The sequence below is a fragment of the Panicum virgatum genome, chromosome 2K (assembly GCF_016808335.1).
Source record: "Panicum virgatum strain AP13 chromosome 2K, P.virgatum_v5, whole genome shotgun sequence".
NCBI classification, from domain to species: Eukaryota; Viridiplantae; Streptophyta; class Magnoliopsida; order Poales; family Poaceae; genus Panicum; species Panicum virgatum.
The window spans coordinates 12,798,619-12,815,568 of NC_053137.1; the positions used below are offsets into that span (position 1 = coordinate 12,798,619).

The following is a 16,950-nucleotide window of genomic DNA, read 5'->3' on the forward strand; positions in this document are numbered from 1 at the left end:
AGTGCCTAATTCACCCCTTCCCCCTTAGGCTAAAGCACCCGATCACTTTCAATAGGTGTTTTTTCTTCAGTCAGGAGTCCATCTTCTCATAATTATCAAGTGTGGCTGTTAAACAGTGGATATGTGGATAATAATTAAGTTAGCATTGTTTACTTGTTTTCCTGTTTTGTTAGCCTTTCAAAAACTTATTGGTCCTTTGTGGCGGTTTAGAGCAAATCAACTTCTCAGTAAGCTAATATTATTTCCGGAATTTATTTTCAATTTCTGCAGCGCTGGATCTGGCCTCTTCAGGTGATCCGGGAACAAGAATGGATGCTTTGTAGCTCTTCACAAACTTAGGTGTTCGTGTGAAAGTTTCTTGGTGGTGGTTATATCTGGTCTTAGTAGTGATAATTTTGTTTTTATCTCACTGTGCAGCTTTACTTCGTAGTGATTTGCTGATATTTAGGAATAGCAGTATTTCTGTTAGTAGCATGAAACTAACAGATTTATATGTGTTTAAGAAAAATGAGTTTATGAATGCAGCCTGTCACAGTGTGATATAAACCTATGCTACAATTACATTTGCGATGGACCGTTCATAGAATTGGGTAGGCATACTTGGGAGTTTATTCATGTCTTTCACCTGCTATGGACATATATGATGGGGTCTTGATAACTGGCCTAAATTTAGGCTGCGCTAGATTTCTGGGCCAGGAAAATTTTCTCAGAATCCTCTCAAGAAAAAGAAATATTTTTTCAGACGGATTGGTACTTCGAGTCAGGTGCTACCTCTCACATAACCTCCAATTCTTCAACTCTTTCACATGTTTTACCTCCGCGGTACCCATTTCCTTCGTCAATTGTTGTCGGTGATAGCTTTATTTTGCTTCCCGGCCACTGGCGCTACATCCCTTCCTGGTCATTTGTCTCTTAATAATGTTCTTGTTTCTCCTAAACTTATTAAGAATGTTATTTTCGTATACCAGTTCACTTCCGATAACTATTGCTCTGTGAAGGATCTGGCATCTCAGAATGTGCTCATCAAGTGCAATAGCTTCGGTTGGCTATATCCACTGCAGCTTCAACCGGCTCTCACCTTTGCCGCCACCTCCGCTCCCGCACTGTGGCATCGCCGTCTTGGTCACCCCGGTCATGGGGTCTTAGCGAAAATAGCTTCGGTCATTCCCTTTTGTAACACAACCTAGTTCGCTTTGCCATCAGCTCGGTCGCCACACTTGTTTGACTTTTCAGTCATCAAACTCGCGTGCTACTGGTAATTTTGATCTTGTTCACTGTGATTTGTGGACCTGACCAATTCCTAATGTCTTTGGATATAGATACTATCGGCTTGTTTTAGATACTTTGAGGTTTCCAAAATATTAACCTTTTATATACACTAAAATATACTTGGCATATTTTTTCTGTTTCTATAGTCATAACAACCGTAGTGTAGAAATGTCACTTTTTTTTATTTGTTCTGTTGTATTTAAAGATTTAAATAAATTTCTAGAATTAAATATAAAAATATTTTTAAGGGAGGTGATGATGTCAGGGGCAGGTGATGTCGTCACCCGCTCGTAAAAAAAATAGTATACCTCATAAGTGATTGTGTAGTACGATGGAGAGACCAAATCATGATCCCTTTATTGTGCCGCATCGATCTATCTGCCGATGCATACATTCACGACGCAAATATATGCATCTCTATGCGGTGCTTATTTGGCCATGATCGATCGAGCTACAGCAACAAGCGCATCTCGAACCCTAAATTATTTGCGAAACAGTGCGATCGAGATGGTGCTCTTCTCGGTTAATTACTTGGAGGGCATGGTTTCCTCGCCGAGAAGCCAGGGGCACTCGGGGGCGCCGACGATGGTGGTCAGGTTGCACTCCGCCTCCGTGACGAGGGTGGCGGCGAAGCGCCTCTGCACCTCGCGCGGGCAGCCCGGCAGGCCCGGCAGGCGGCCCTCCAGCTGCCCGCCCGGCGCGATCACGCCGTCCATCAGGACGCTCAGCGCCGCGCACCGGCAGTAGGCGGCGATCTCCGCCAGCACCGCCGCCGCATCACCGGCAGCGGGAGGCGCGGCCCGAGGCCGCAGGTCCGGCTGGTCACGTAGGTCCGGCAGCTCGGCAGCGGGTTGTGCGGGATGGCCAGCCCCGGCACGCAGTAGGTCGCGGCGCTGGCGGCGGCGGCGGCGAGGAGGGAGAGCAGGACGGCGGCGCCGAGGAGGAGGTGGCTGCTCGACGCCATCCTTGTTTTGCTTTTTTGTCTGCTGCTTCGATTTGTTTGTGCAGCTACAGCTTGTGCTAGCAACAAGGCTGCGTACGAGCTATATGAGAGAAAGGTAGAGAGACAATGCACGCTGGAATTTGGAGTCGTCTGAAACTGAAATTTGGATGTCTTATGCATGCAAATGACGAGTTAAAAAGATTGGAATTTGTTGGAACAGAATTTGGGGTGTATCTCTAACACTCAACGTTTTGCTTGGCATGCACAATTGAAAGACTTTACATCCATTGGAGTTCCAACTTTTGGGCTATCATTTGTCTGGACCCGTCCTTGGATTGAGCTATCATTTGTCTGGACCCGTCCTTGGATTGAGTAATTATACTTTTCCAAATCCCCCCTCCCACCCTCTGCGCCCCTCCCCTTGGAGGTTGATTCGATGGTCCAGATTGAAGTTTGCACGGAGATATTAGTTTGCACCTGATATGTTCCCTAATATCATACACGTGAAATGGTCTTTTATCAGCTGCATCCATTGGCTGCTCTTGTCTCCTTTTTTCTACAGTATCTTTGTTCTTATCTTTTAATTGCCAGAGAGGAAATGCGGTGCGAGTCGCTGCGGATCACGATGGAGGCCCTTGAGGATTTGCAAAGCTGCGTGAGAGAAACGGAGATGCTTAGCTGCTACCCCCACAAAGCAAAGGCGGATGCAGGCCTTCTATAGCGATGGTCCAGGGGCGGATCCAGTACACAGCCTCCTCCTCCTAGATCCGCCACTGCCATGGTCCTATGATGACCATGAAAACCTTATTACCCCCTTAAATTTTTCACCGTGAGACCCCTGCTATTTTCATATTTTAAACGCCCTTCTCCCTTATCGGTTTGGAGAAGTAGGTGTCCTTGCTCATTTTGTTTCTATCAACATTTTGCATGTCGTCTCTATAGTACGATGAAACCAATATTTGAATTGGAGACAAGGTCACATTCTTTCGTGTGATGTGGTTGTAACACTTTCGTTTCTAGTAACTTTTTCGCTCATGAGTGAGTACATACTTGAATAGAAAATATGATAAGCTAAAAGTTTATGATTTCCTAGTGAAAAATGTAGAGATCCATCAAGTTCAATGAAAAACTAATGGCAGAAATACAAGAGTCTAAGTTTAACAAGAGAAGAACGCAATTATTATTTGGATAAAGTCCATTTATGGCCATCCAACTCTTGCCTCTGTTTGGTTTTGACAATCGAACTCCAAAACCGGGTATCTTCGACCACTGAACTATCAAAACTGTTCACATTTGGCCATCTGGCTGTTTTGGTGGTCGGTTTCGCTGATGTGGACGCCGCGTGGCAGTGGGCCCACTTGTCATCCATCCTCTCTCTCCTATTTCTCTTTCTTTTCTCCCCCCTCTCTCTCCTCTCTCCCGGTCCCTTTGCTCGGCGGTCATGGCGGCTCCGGCAGCGGTGCCCTTCCCGGCGGAGCAAGGCGGGGCGTGCTTCGTGTCGCAGGAGTGGTCCGCGGTAGCGTGGAGGCGAGCCAGCGGCGGTGCTCATCCTCGAACAGACAAAACCCACCGCCGCCGCACCTCCCCTGGGCACCGCCGCCGCAGCTCCCCTGCCCCGGCAGCCCCCTCCCGCTGCTTCCTCCTTCCTCCCCACCGCCGCCGCACCCCCTGCCCCGGCGGCCCCCACCGCCGCTCCCTCCTTCCTCCTATGCCCCGGCGGCGGCGCCTGCTGCAACAGGGGGCGGCGGCGCCGGCATGTTCGACAGGAGGAAGGAGGCGTTCAAGAAGAGGGCTGGGGAGCAGGGCGTCATGGGAGCACCGCGGAGCAGGGCGGGTTTGTGCTCTGGCGCATGTCCCCGGACATGTGGTACATGGAGCTCGCCATCGGCGGCGGCAAGGTCCGCGCCGGCTGCGACGGCCGCCTCGTGTGGCGCCACACGCCGTGGCTGGGCGCCCATGCCGCCAAGGACCCCGTCCTCCCCGCCCGCCCGCGTCGGCCTCCGCGCCCGTGCCCCGCAGGCCACCGGCCGAGGGAGCAAGCGAAGGGCCAGCGTGGCCCCGCGGCTTGCCTCGCCGCGCCTCACCGCGATGCGCCGCTCAGCTTCGCCGTCCTCGGCGCCGCGATGCTGGCCGCGGAGGATAGGCGGAGGGCGCTGAGCCTGCCGCCGCCAGCTGACCACGCCTCCGAGGACGGGGTCATCGCGTCGCTCAGGGGAGGGAGGGAGGGAGGCAGGACGCCGGGGGAGGCCGCGCCGGCGAGCAGGAAGGAGAGAGGAGGAAGGAGATGAGATAGGAGAGAGAAAGAGGGAGATAGAGAGAAGTGAGAGGGGTTGTAACGCTAACAAGTGGGCCCCACTGCCACGCGGCGTCCACGTCAGCGAAACTGGCCACCAAAACAGCCGTATGGTCAAATGTGAACGGTTTTGATAGTTCAGTGGTCGAAGATACCTGGTTTTGGAGTTTGATGGCTAAAACCAAACCGAGGCAAGAGTTGGATGGGCAAAAATGGACTATATCCTTATTATTTCACTGTCACAACACATAACCAAATTTGAATATTTTTTCCTCAATTTCACCAAAAGGATCAAATTTGCTTGCTGAGATAACTTTTCATGGCTGAAAGAGCTAGCCTGCTCCTAGTGCGCAAAATAGGCTGACTTTTCTTTTTTGCACCTCTCATCCATATGAACATTCATGGCAAAAATTACCATTGTGGCGCTGCCGCGCTGGATGCATCGCCATTTGATATGTCAACCATTTGGGGGTGGACCAATTACAGATGCCACAGCTATATATGAGATATCATACTAAGAGAATGGACTAAATCTTAGAAATTCACTCATTGAATCCCTTCCACCAAAATAAGGTTGGGCTAGTATGGGCAAGTTGTCCGCCGATCTTACCGCTCCACAACGTCCAGTACCTCTCCACCAAAATAATGTTGTGCTGGCTCTGGCAAAAGGAGACGAGATGCTGGATCATCTGCCTAGACAAGTGGCGCAAATTAGGGGCCTGGATGCCCTGAGGGTGCTGCAGCCCTCCTGCACCAATTTTTTTTATCTCCTTCAGGGGTAGCCCATGTATACAATCTGAACAATTAGAATTCATATTGTGCATCTGCCCCTTCTTATCCTCACTGATATAATGAGCAGTCATCTCTATTTGTGTACAGTACACCCTTTTGTTTTTTCCTGTTTTGGCTAAAAAGTGTTCCATGAACTAGTTTGTACATGTCCCATTGGAATTATTGATCTTTTACTAACTGAATCATGTCTTGGCACATGAATCAATGGTAGTACAGCAACATCGAGACGTATTCCAGCAAGTGGGTTAGTTTTGGGTCAACCAGTGCTCAACCCAGTCCCGAGGAGTCTAAAGCAATTGGTCGGCCCAAAAACAATCACAAGGACAAGGTTACCAAAAAAACTACTCGACTATGCTATTACTGCAATAATTCCACTTCAAAAACAGGTTCTGCTTTAGACCTAGCACTATGGGCTGGGGCAACGGGCAAGCGCGCGAGTCACTGAATGTTCCATGCATTTTCATCGTAAATTACTTGATGTTTTTGTGCGAACTAAATCCTAAAAACACAAGTAGGTCTGCAATTTAACTGGGACGTTCGTAGAGATGGTTGGACCGTTGGAGATGATAAAGGTTGCCTTTCTCCCTGTCGGACATATGTCAAAGAGGAGGCGGAGCTTCTCCTCGCGGGTGGCTGCGTGAAGAACTCGCAAGACGCATCATCTTTATCGGCCACGAGTGTGGCTTCCACACTGTGGTGAACCACATGGAAGATGTCCCAGTCCTTGCAACATGCCGCCACCGCACGCATGAGGATCTCAGCTTGCCAAGCGCCGTCCATTCCCTCAATCAAGATTAGAAGCACCGAGTCAGGATTGGGTTACCCAATAACCAAAGTTATTGGCCCAGCCAATTGACACTAGTCTTTACAATTTGGGTAATGTGCAAGTGTGACGATTCACTAAAACCAAGTCCAACAAGCTTGTCTTATAGACAAACCATCTCATTTAATTTAGAGACATACCTAGAGACTTGGATTAGAAGGCAGAACAGGTAGAGGGCAGTATCACCTTACCGATCCCTCTTCAAGTATTGTGGTCATTGGCTCATTGCAGTATAGACCTCAACCATCGTTGGAGTACTTGTACAACATTACTAAGAAACAAAACTTGTAGCCTAGAGTCTGGACCAAAACAATATATTTACCTGGTAGACACTCCTCCATTTGGTGCCTGAACTTGCACCATTTCTAACTTTCCTCTCAAAACACAAGGTGCAAGTAAAGAAGCTGACGTGAATTACTCATACTTTTTGTCCTACATTTGCACATTGTATCTTCAACGGGTAACAGCTCATGATAGATGCCAAGGTTATCCCATATATCAAAGGCCAATCTGTTTAATGGATGTTTCAAGGCTCTTTTTGGAAATCACCATTACTTGCGTGGTGTTTAATTCACAAGCACCCCTTTATGTGATAATGTGATGCTTCCTAAAAGGTACCCTTTTTTAAAATATATTTTACAAAATATTTTAAAAATGAACCCTTCAGTGTGTTTTTCAAACTTAAACATTTGGCATGCCTTTAGTTGAGGTGGCTTAGGAACATGCTCATATGTTTGCCATACCAAGATATGGTGTGCCACATACCTTTGGGAATTATTTTATACATAAATTAAGCGCCCCATAATTCTATATGTTTCCAAAGTATAGACACTAATGCAAGTGGAGTAGAAGAAAGAATTGACATTTGAGCACCAACAGTTATGTACTTTTCATACTTTTCTTGAGAGTTATACTATTAAGTGGTCATGGTGTAGTGCATTTGTTATGAGTTTTTCTTATTGGGAATTCATTGTCAGTTGTTTTAGATTTCTATGTGAATATTATTTTGTTGGTTAATTTTTTCATCGTTAGGACATACTCAAATTACACTAGAAGTAGTGTGGATATTTGATAAATTCTATGGAAAATAAGCCACCATCCACCTGCAAATAACCTTCAGAAAAGACAAGTTTTCCCAAAGGTTGTGGTGATTTTATTAGTCGTGGTCATTGTTCATTCTATTAGCAGCATATCACTTATTATCGGCAACTATAGGTCATATTGACAAGTCTAATTAGATAACCACAATACTTTGTGAAGTTTAATAAAATTTGTGTCAAATTTGATTCCCCCCCTAATTTCAGTTAAATTTCACCAAAATATCATATTTGTCTGCTAATATTATTCGGATTAACAGTGATATATTGTGCTATTGACCTTATCAACCAGTGGAGATAAATTTTCATGGCTGCCTCGTCATCGGCCCTATTAGCATGCCGTGGAAAATTTTACCGTTGTGGCACTGGAGATAGCGTACCAATTGTCAATTAATATATATATAGCAGTCGTTCCCGGGTAAATCGTTTACAGATTATGTCTATAAATGCAGCTACAGAGATATTAAGAGCCGACTAAATCTTAGAGATTCGGTCATTGAATACGTTCCAATAAAATGGTATTAGAATGGTTGTCCATTTCCAATTTTATTCCTCCCCGCCTTCCTATATATATTCGTCTCGCGGCATTTTGTTCTCAGCAAGGGCTTTGTTCTTCAAGGTCAGCGGTGTAAGCTTGATTGGTCCACTTTGAAGGTATGCAATCTCATGGCCTTCTGCTCATAGATCTTATAATCACGCCATGTTGAATATGAAATGGTGTTAGACTGGAGTTAAAGTTGGGTGGACCTGTTAACAATTATTTTGTGATGATTGTATCATTTGTAGGCTTGTTTGGTTTAGATCTACACCCATGGCCTTTGTAGATGCATCAAGTTTTTTTTGTTGTTGGGGAAAAAGTCGGTGTAGGAGGCTACAAAGCGCCCTCGGTGCAGCCCTGCCCTTGATGTGCGCCGTTTGTCTATGCAGGCGATCCAGCTCCTCCGATCCACGGCTCGGCACCGGCCTCCTCTGCTGGTTCAAACGCCGGTGCCATGGATCGGAGGAGCCGAGCAAGCGCCCGGGGAAGTCACTTGTATGGAATTGTTTCAGAGTCCAAGAAATAATTCAGACATAAAAGTCTTATTTGCCCTTTGGAGTTTGGACTTTGGACATGTGCAAGTCACTTGCATGCACTTTTCTTCCAAATCGAAGATTGATCTATATATTGCTATCTGAATCTGTGAATCATCATCTGTTTATGCAGGAGAAGCAATGGGCGGCCAGTCCAGCAACCTCGGGGCGTCGTCTTCAAGCACGAGGAAGCTGGAGGGGAAGCGGAAGCAGAGTGCTACCAGGGCCGACAAGGCCAAGAAGCCCAACGTCACGGCGCGTCCCAGTGGCTCCTCCGTCCCCGTCGTGCCAACGAACTGCCCCACGAGCCACGCCATGGCGGTGGCGTTCCCCATGGCCGGCGTCAACGGCGCCGCGCCGCTCTGGAGCACTGCAGCCGCACTGGGTGCGGCGACCGGAGCCGCGGCGGCGTTGGCACTGCCAGCTGCGGCCGGCGCCAATGGGCTCGCCGCGCCGGCGGCAGCAAGTATCGTAGCGGCGGCGTCGGCACCGCCGGCATCCAGGTTCGATAATGGCGTCACGGTGCCCCTGGCGCTGTCGCGAGCAGCCGGCGGCCGGGACGTGCCTCGGCCGATCCGAGTCGTTGGCTACGAAGTAGAGCTGGTGACGGGGAGAAGCCTGTGACCGAACCAGAACAGCACGGTGATGAGCTTGTCAATGACGTCGCTGAAGCTGAGCTGAAGCAACAGTTTGAGGACATGCTTGCATCGCCATTGCAACTGCAGCAGGGCGAAGAAGTTCATCAGGTCGTTGACGCGGAAATCCCCGGTGCGGATGCAGCAATTGGGGATGAGCACATAAGCAGAACTTCCCCTGATTTTGACATGCCTATGGCCACACCCAAGGAGGTCCCTGGTCCGTATGATGGTATTGATCATGCTGCTCCTTGAGGCTTGAAGTGGCAGAAGGTCTCTGGGCCGTTCTACGAAGAGCAGATGGTATGGATCATGCTATAATACTAGCATATGAGCGATAAGCTCTCATCTAGATTCAATGGCTCAGAGAGAGAGAGATCCCCTCTCCTGATTCTAGATAGGAAGGGTAATCTCAATATTTAGGTTTACTTCGTTCGCTTGCTTTTAGTTTAATTTAAATGTTTGATCTAGTTGAAAGCCTTGCTAAAACTTTACAAGGTTTTAGTTCGAACTGATATTTAATATCATTGTTTAGGAACTGTTTTTTTTTTCTCTTTTTGCAATTTTTGTGTTGTGGAACCATATCTATGTCGTTATCACTTTGTTTATCGTAGAACATTGCAATATTTTACCCCCAAAAATGAAGTTCGCAATGGTATGGATGGTGATGGCCGTGAGCGCAGCAATCTGAATATTATTTGTACATCTTGGTGTTTCTTGTGGTTCATCACCAGGAATTCAGAATTTTAGTCTTAATAGAGATAAGTGGCTCAGGACCTCAGGTGAGATAAAAACAGTCACGTTTGTGATTTCAACTTTTATTTTTTTTTTCAGTGACTAGCAAAAGCACAGAATTTATCCACGTTCCGGTTGAAATTTGGACAAAAGTTTAACATTTTATGATCAACAGTTGTATTCAACCAAATTTTCTTTCATTCAAGACTGAAAAGTCTGCTATTGAAAAAATTCTGCCAAAATTAGCACATTAGTATTTATAGAAAGGTACAACTCAACAACTCTATTCGAATAATATTCAAGGGCAGTGATCTCATTACACCTTCACATTCAGACTGCTTTACACGTGATGAAATCAGGGGTGGCGGACCTGGTATGGCGATAACTTCATTCGGCCATGAATTGGTGCCATGGCTCATGGCTGCAGTCATCTTGTACTCCTGTGCTTCCAATCTGAGCTCAGAGGAAGGAAGAAGACGCCGTGTATTGGATTTCGCCATACTCAATTGGATTTTGTCCTCTGCCACTGGATGAAATCCACTGCCACCTCATGTGATTGCATCTTCACATTCACATGTGACTCCCCCTTTGTTTGCAGCCCACTGGAGTCCTTCCATCGTCCCATTTCTTCGCCAGCCCGCTTCGTTGATTCCACCCTTTAAAAGAAAAAACTCAACGCCGCCGTGCTGACTTGACTTCGCTGGTGTCTGAATCATGCAGTAAGTCATCACTTGATACATTCCAGACTTGGCTTCATGACTTCGTAGTGCACTCGCCTTAGCTGGTGAGGCCAGATCGTCACCTCTGTTGCACTGCATGGTGATCATCACTTGATATGTTCCAGGATTGGCTTCAACTTCATAGTGCCCTCGCCTTAGCTGGTGAAGCCAGATCGTCACCTCTGTTGCACTGCAATGGCGATCATCACTTGATATGTTCCAGGATTAACTTCAACTTCAATAGTGCACTCGCCTTAGCTGGTCAAGACAGATCGTCACCTCTGGTGCACTGCAAAGGCGAAGTCCCTGCATGAATGAGAAACAGAGCAAACATGTCTTAGTAAGCAACTTTTTAAGTATAAGACAGTGAGTGAAGTGATCAACCTAAGTACCAAGCCCCAACAAACTCAGGATCTGTTGAATTTTTTTTGGGAAAATAAGTACTGTCTGCACCTGCTATTCACATATGTGTGTTCCTCAGCTACCAGGGAACTAGACTTGATTGAATCTACCAGAGACAAAGACAATGGTGCCATAACATCTAATTGCCATTCCAGATCCAAATAAATCTAGTTACTCTAGAGGGCCTAAAACATTTTGGACTGAGAGCCTTTTCAGACAAAGGTAATCTCCCAACTCGTATAGTAATCTCCAAACTAGTATAATTGACATGTTGAGTTGAACATATCTATTATAAATCCAATCAATTACAGGAGATGTATTGCATATGAAAACCTAGTACAGTATTTGTGCAATTAAGAAGAACAAAATCATAACTGGAGTAGATAAGGGACGTACACATACCTGGAAAAATTAAGGAGATCAAATCTGCAGTAAGCATAACCTTCAAACATGGGTTAGAAAAGCAATGGCTAGCAAATGATGATAATCATGACTACTGTTTCATGCCCGTGCAATGAATTATGACAAGATTGTATTTCACAAAAAAAATAAAGATAATCATAATTGCTATGTGTCAACAAAAACTAAGCAAGCAAGCATTAAGGAACCAGCTAGTATATTTTGACCAAACAAAACTTGCAAGAATAAAAACAGAATACCCCTACAGCCCAAAACAGCACACTGGTCATGCTTCACGTCATTTTCTTGGCGAGATACTACACTAAATGGAAACAAACTCATCCAATCTACCATAGGCAAAGCAATATGTGCCAGACCATCTAATAATCGCCATCTACAATGCAGATAACTATATGCCGAACCTAAAATCCAGGTCTTCTCAAATCTCAGTTACAGAAAACCAATTGCACATGAAAAAGCTAATGCCAGTAGCAGCACAATCAAGCAATACGACAATCCAAGACGTTATGCAGTGACAAATGTCGAATCAAAGACAGGTCTGGGGGAGGGCACGTACCTCGAGCAAGGAAATCACAACCTGCAATGGGGTTAGAATTTAGAAAACGCAATTCAGGCAAGCGAACACATACCGCACGGGGCTAATCCAAACCTAGCACATGTCCATCGCCGGAGGAGGCGGGGACGGGGGCTGCTCCTCCGCCGGCGGCGTCGTACTCGAACCCGCCGCCAGCAGCTCCGGCGGCGGATCGAACTCGACGACGTAGACCCCGTCGACGGCCATGTACCAGCGGATGAAGGCGCAGGCGACGAGCGCCGTGGCGGCGTAGCAGAGGCACTGGAGCGCGGCGTGGACGGGGGACCAGAACGCGGCCCGCTCGGCGACCGGCGAGAGGGCGAGCGCCCTGGCGGCGTAGAGCGCGAAGTGGAGCGCCACGTAGGCGCAGCCGAGCTTCTCGCCGGCCGGGCCCGCGCCGAACACGCGGTACATGGCGTAGGGCGCCAGCTTCATCCGAATCGGCGGCGGCCACGGCCGCTCCGCCTCCGCCTCCGCCTCCACCTCCACCTCCTCCTCCTCCTCCTCCGCCGCCGCCACCGCCGCCGCGGGAGTGGAAGGAGCCAGATCGAGGGGCATGGGTGGATCGGGGGAGAAGGAACGGGGAGGAGCACTTGCGGGAGGCGGATCGAGATCGCGAAGCGCGCGCGGAGTTGCGGTGGGGATCGGGATCGGGATGGGCGCGCGGGGATCGAGAGCTCTCGCGGTGGGGGATTTGATCAGATGGGAGGGAGGATGGGGGGCGAGGCGGCGCGCCTGGGGTTTTTGTTCGCGCGCTCTGGTGGGTCGGTTCGGTTGCGTGGCGTAGGCCTCACGCGAGCACCAGCCGGAGCCAGGTGGACGAGTTGGCTCGCAGTAGGAGCCGTCAAAAAAATGACTAATTTACAAATGGCCCTAGCTTTTCTGTCGCTGTAATAAAATTCTGCATTGCCGATGTTTTGTCACCCAGTTGTGATATTGGCTACCGTAAGGGATTTTTTTAGGGAAACTGTTCATTCTTTGTTCAACAAACTCCGTAAGGGATCTTTAATTTATGGGAATGATCCGATTTACTGTCGGCCAAACCACCATACATTTAGCAGTAAACATCAGAGCTAGATAGAGGCCTTGTTTGGTTGCTTTGTGCTAATCCCTAGCACAAATTTTTTTTCCATGCATGGAGTACTAAACAAAGTTTATTTGCAAAACTTTTTTAGGGATGGGTGTAACTTTTTGCGACGAATCTAATGACGGTAATTAATCCATAATTGGGTACAGTGATGCTACAGTAACTATCGTCTAATCGTGCGGTCAAAGGCCTCGTTAGATTCGTCTTGCGAAATAGCGCAGGGGTTGTGGAATTAGTTTTGCAAACTGACTTCATTTAATACTAATAATTATTGGTCAAAGTTCTCTAGCACAAATTGTGCTAGAGAACCAAACAGGGCCAGAAACATTAATTGAGCATCCAGCCCTCCATCAATTGTCGAACCACCACTCCTCCCGCCCATAGGAACCTGCGTCTTAGTGATCAAGTTAGCACATGCAGGCAGACTGACAATGACGTCGAACTTTGCTGCCAACGAGGCCGGAAATAAAACGTGCGCCGGGCGCCGCAGCCTAGGGGTAGGGGGCCGGAGCCCCCTGCCCTACGTGGCTACACCAAGAGGCGGAGCTCCTCATATGGCAGGATGGGCCACCTGTCCCACCTACAAAGAAGCCCCCTTGCGCATCCGTCCATGGAGTTCTAGCCGGCTGGAGCGATGAATTGAGGTTGTAGCGGCGATTCCTCCGTCCGTTAGGCAGCAGGAGGAAGAAGAAGGCCACCTTGGGCTGGAGGCCAAGTCGTATTGGACAGCCCATGAAGTTTTTTGGCCTACACAACACTTCAGCCCGTGAGTGACTAGCTAATCTGGCTGATCCGCGTGTGCCTTCTGTCCGGGCGGCAGGCTCCCACCCCAAATATAAAACTCCGCCCCTTCCCTCTGCGCCCTCATTTTCTGCCCACGAGACCCGGAGAGGGAGAGACGAGGGTATGTGAACTAGCGAATCATCCTTATGTTATTGGATTCTTACAAACTACTTGTAAGATATGGATGCGGCCAGAGGTGTATGAGATGCACATTAAGGTAACTCTTATTTAGTTCTAATCACGTCTGTTATTTGTAATCCATATTTACGAAATAGTAAAATTTTTGTGTAATTATATGCTACGATTACCCCGAGGACACGGAGTTGATTAACAAATCGATACCAAATTTCCGTAAATTGGTATGTATCTTCGGTGAAATTATGCCGCAAACTAGACGAAGGAGGTGGAAAAGATCTTCGGGTGATAGTTCTCGGCCTCCGCAAGAATAGATGACCGGAGGTTCGTCAAGTCATGCTGCACCACCTCGAGCACCTAGTTGTGTTAACTGGGACGACGATATGGATGACTTCATGCCCCCCAAATCATGGCCTTGAACACCTGATGTTCCTGCCCCTGTACATGAACCTAGAACCAGAAAAGAGAGAAAAGGAAAGTCGAGAGGTTCGTCAAGTAATGCTGCACCACCATCTGTCAACTGGGATGACGATTTAGATGATTTCATGACATGATCTGTAACATATGATGGACATCAATTTTAGATTGTGATGTAAATTGTGACGGGACGCCTGTACCTTTAATTGCAATACTTATATGTTTGGCCCGTGTTTAGATGCGAAATTCCAAATTCCAAAAAAAATTTCGGCACCTACATGGAGACTTAAATCTAGACGAAATAAAAAACGCATTGCGACTGCTGCCTGTAAATCGCGAGACGAATCTAATGAACCTAGCTAGGCTGTAATTAGATGCTAAATTGATACAGTAATGCTACAGTAAACAACCTCTAATGACGGATTAATTAGTCTCATTAGATTCGTCTCGCGATTTATAGACGAGTTATGTAATTATTTTTGTGATTAGTCTATGTTTAGTACTTCAAATGTAGAAAGATGCTTTTTCAAAAATTTTACACCGCGCAACCAAACGGGGCCTTGCTATGTTTGATTGTAATGATTATATTTATGATACAATACCACATAAGATACAATAAACGAAATATAAATAGAACGTTAAACAAAATACCACATAACATAGTACATTGAAGGTTTTATTCGTTACAACCAAATTCGAGACAAATGCATAATATATTTAGTTTCATACACACAAATACATTGCAAGCTGTTACGTGCACAACTAGATGCGGTGAATTCTTGTAGGTGGAGCCGATCCATCCGTCGGATTCCCCGAAGGTCCAGCCTCGGCAGCAGCAGTGGGTACTAAAAGCTGTGGGCAGTTCTTGTAAGTGTGACCGTCCGCTCCACACAAGTTGCAACGTTTTTTCTTCTTTCCAGCCTCGGACTCGTCATTACGTTTCGGATCCGACGTGTCTGCCGTCGGCCTATGTCCCGCTTCGTAGCTGCATCAGGGATGAGAATTGGATGGGGATTTTTTTGAGTGAATGGGCCTAGAATGCCGATACCGTATATCTCATGACACCAAGTCTGTGTTGCAGCTTCTTTTGTGAAATATTAAGAAACATAGGACGCAGCATCTAACACAGATACAGAACAAGCCGCGATGACATGGGAGCATAGTAAGTGATGCACCTTTGGCTTCTGACATCGGCAGAACACCCTCCCGTCAATGGTTATCAAAACTTTTTGAATTACTCTTTGTCTGCGGACACCCTGTCCGGTCCTGTCCCTGCATGATACCTCAAATCTTTGCTCCTTTGTGCCCATCGATATGACTGAGTGAAATCGAGCCTTTTCAATTTTTTTCTCCATGTATTCATTGACCCTTCTGCAAAAATGCACTCCTGGATCATTAAGTAAGGGAGCGGCTGATGCGTATCGCTCCCGAAAATACCTTATACATCCATACATTATGAACTCAACAATGCCAACAAGAGGAAATATACTATGGCTTCAATTATAACCACTAATTCGAACCCTAAGTGCTTGCAATAATAAAAAATACTAATCATAGAATTAAACATACAAACAAATTCAATGAGAAAGTTGAGAAATATTGGTTACCTGCAGTTCGGATCCAAAATCCGGCAGGGCTTCGCCGGTGGAATTACCTCCCTCACCCCTCCTCTCTCCCTCTCCCCTCTCTGGATCTCGTGGGCAGAAAATGAGGACGCAGAGGGAAGGGGCGGAGTTTTATATTTGGGGTGGGAGCCTGCCGCCCCCCTGCCGGGCGGCAGGCCCCCTGCCGCCAAACCAGTTGGCGGCGGGGGCCTGCCGCCTGGCAGGGGGGCGGCAGGCTCCCGCCAAGGACCTCTGCGCAAAAAAAAATTATTTACATATAAGTCCCTGCCGCCCCCCTGCTGGGCGGTAGGGGTATAGAACTGTAAAATCTAAAACCAAAAATATATTTCTGTAATTTTTTTTTGAAAAATACAAAAATAAAAAAGACGTGCCCAACCACACTTGAGCGAGGCAGGCCAAGCACAACGAGCCTTTCTTGTTTCTTTATTTCCTTCTCTCGTGCACTAATTTGCTGCTTATTTATTTTAAACCGGTTAATTTGATTGCTTAATTAGATAGTTTTAGTTAGTTTAGTTCTCACTAGATTTTAATCCTTTGCATGCTTAGTTAGCTTTATTTAATTTTGAATCTTGCTTTTGTTTGCTAACCGTTGCTGATTTAATTAAAAAAAGATTTAGTTAGAGTTTGCTCTATTTTCTTTGAGTCATCTTGGTAGTGTTTTTTTTTTTGTCTTTCGTTTTAAATCGAGATTTCCTAATAGTTTCTATGATGAGTGTGTCACCAGTTAACTTGTATCATCTTGATGATTAGGCCCCGTTTAGTTCCCAAAAATTTTCACCCAAAAATTTTCACCTCCCCTTTAAAACACATGTATGAAGCACTAAATGTAATTAAATAATAAAACTAATTACACAGTTTGGATGTACACGACGAGACGAATCTTTTGAGCCAAATTAGGGCATGATTAGTCATAAGTGCTACAGTAACCCACATGTGCTAATGATGCGGTCAAATGCCTCAAAATATTCGTCTCGCGGTTTCCAAGTGAGTTCTGAAATTAGTTTTTTAATTAGTGTTCGAAAAGCCCTCCCGACATCTGGTCAAACAACGACGAGACACCCAAATTTTTTTGATTTTGGGAACTAAACGCTCCCTTAGAAGAGAGAGTTTTTAGATCAGTGAATTGAAGT

The 16,950-nt window shown here is 46.6% G+C and overlaps 2 protein-coding genes and 1 pseudogene across 2 annotated transcripts; 1 reads left to right on the forward strand and 2 right to left on the reverse strand.

Moving 5' to 3' along the window:
• Positions 1 to 1,796: 1,796 nt before the first annotated feature.
• Positions 1,797 to 2,233, reverse strand: LOC120695920 (annotated as a pseudogene).
• Positions 2,234 to 4,074: 1,841 nt separating this feature from the next.
• Positions 4,075 to 8,912, forward strand: LOC120695114 (translation initiation factor IF-2-like). Its single transcript, XM_039978425.1, has 2 exons — positions 4,075 to 4,441; positions 8,422 to 8,912. The coding sequence occupies exons 1-2, from the start codon at positions 4,075 to 4,077 to the stop codon at positions 8,910 to 8,912; spliced, it is 858 nt and encodes a 285-aa protein (XP_039834359.1).
• A 921-nt stretch (positions 8,913 to 9,833) lies between these two features.
• LOC120667225 lies at positions 9,834 to 12,557 on the reverse strand. The gene is made up of 2 exons (XM_039947303.1): positions 11,182 to 12,557; positions 9,834 to 10,683 (listed from the first exon to the last, which is right to left on the reverse strand). Exon 1 carries the CDS (start codon positions 12,329 to 12,331, stop codon positions 11,849 to 11,851), a length of 483 nt encoding a protein of 160 aa, XP_039803237.1. The 5' UTR covers positions 12,332 to 12,557; the 3' UTR covers positions 9,834 to 10,683; positions 11,182 to 11,848.
• Between the last annotated feature and the right edge of the window lie 4,393 nt (positions 12,558 to 16,950).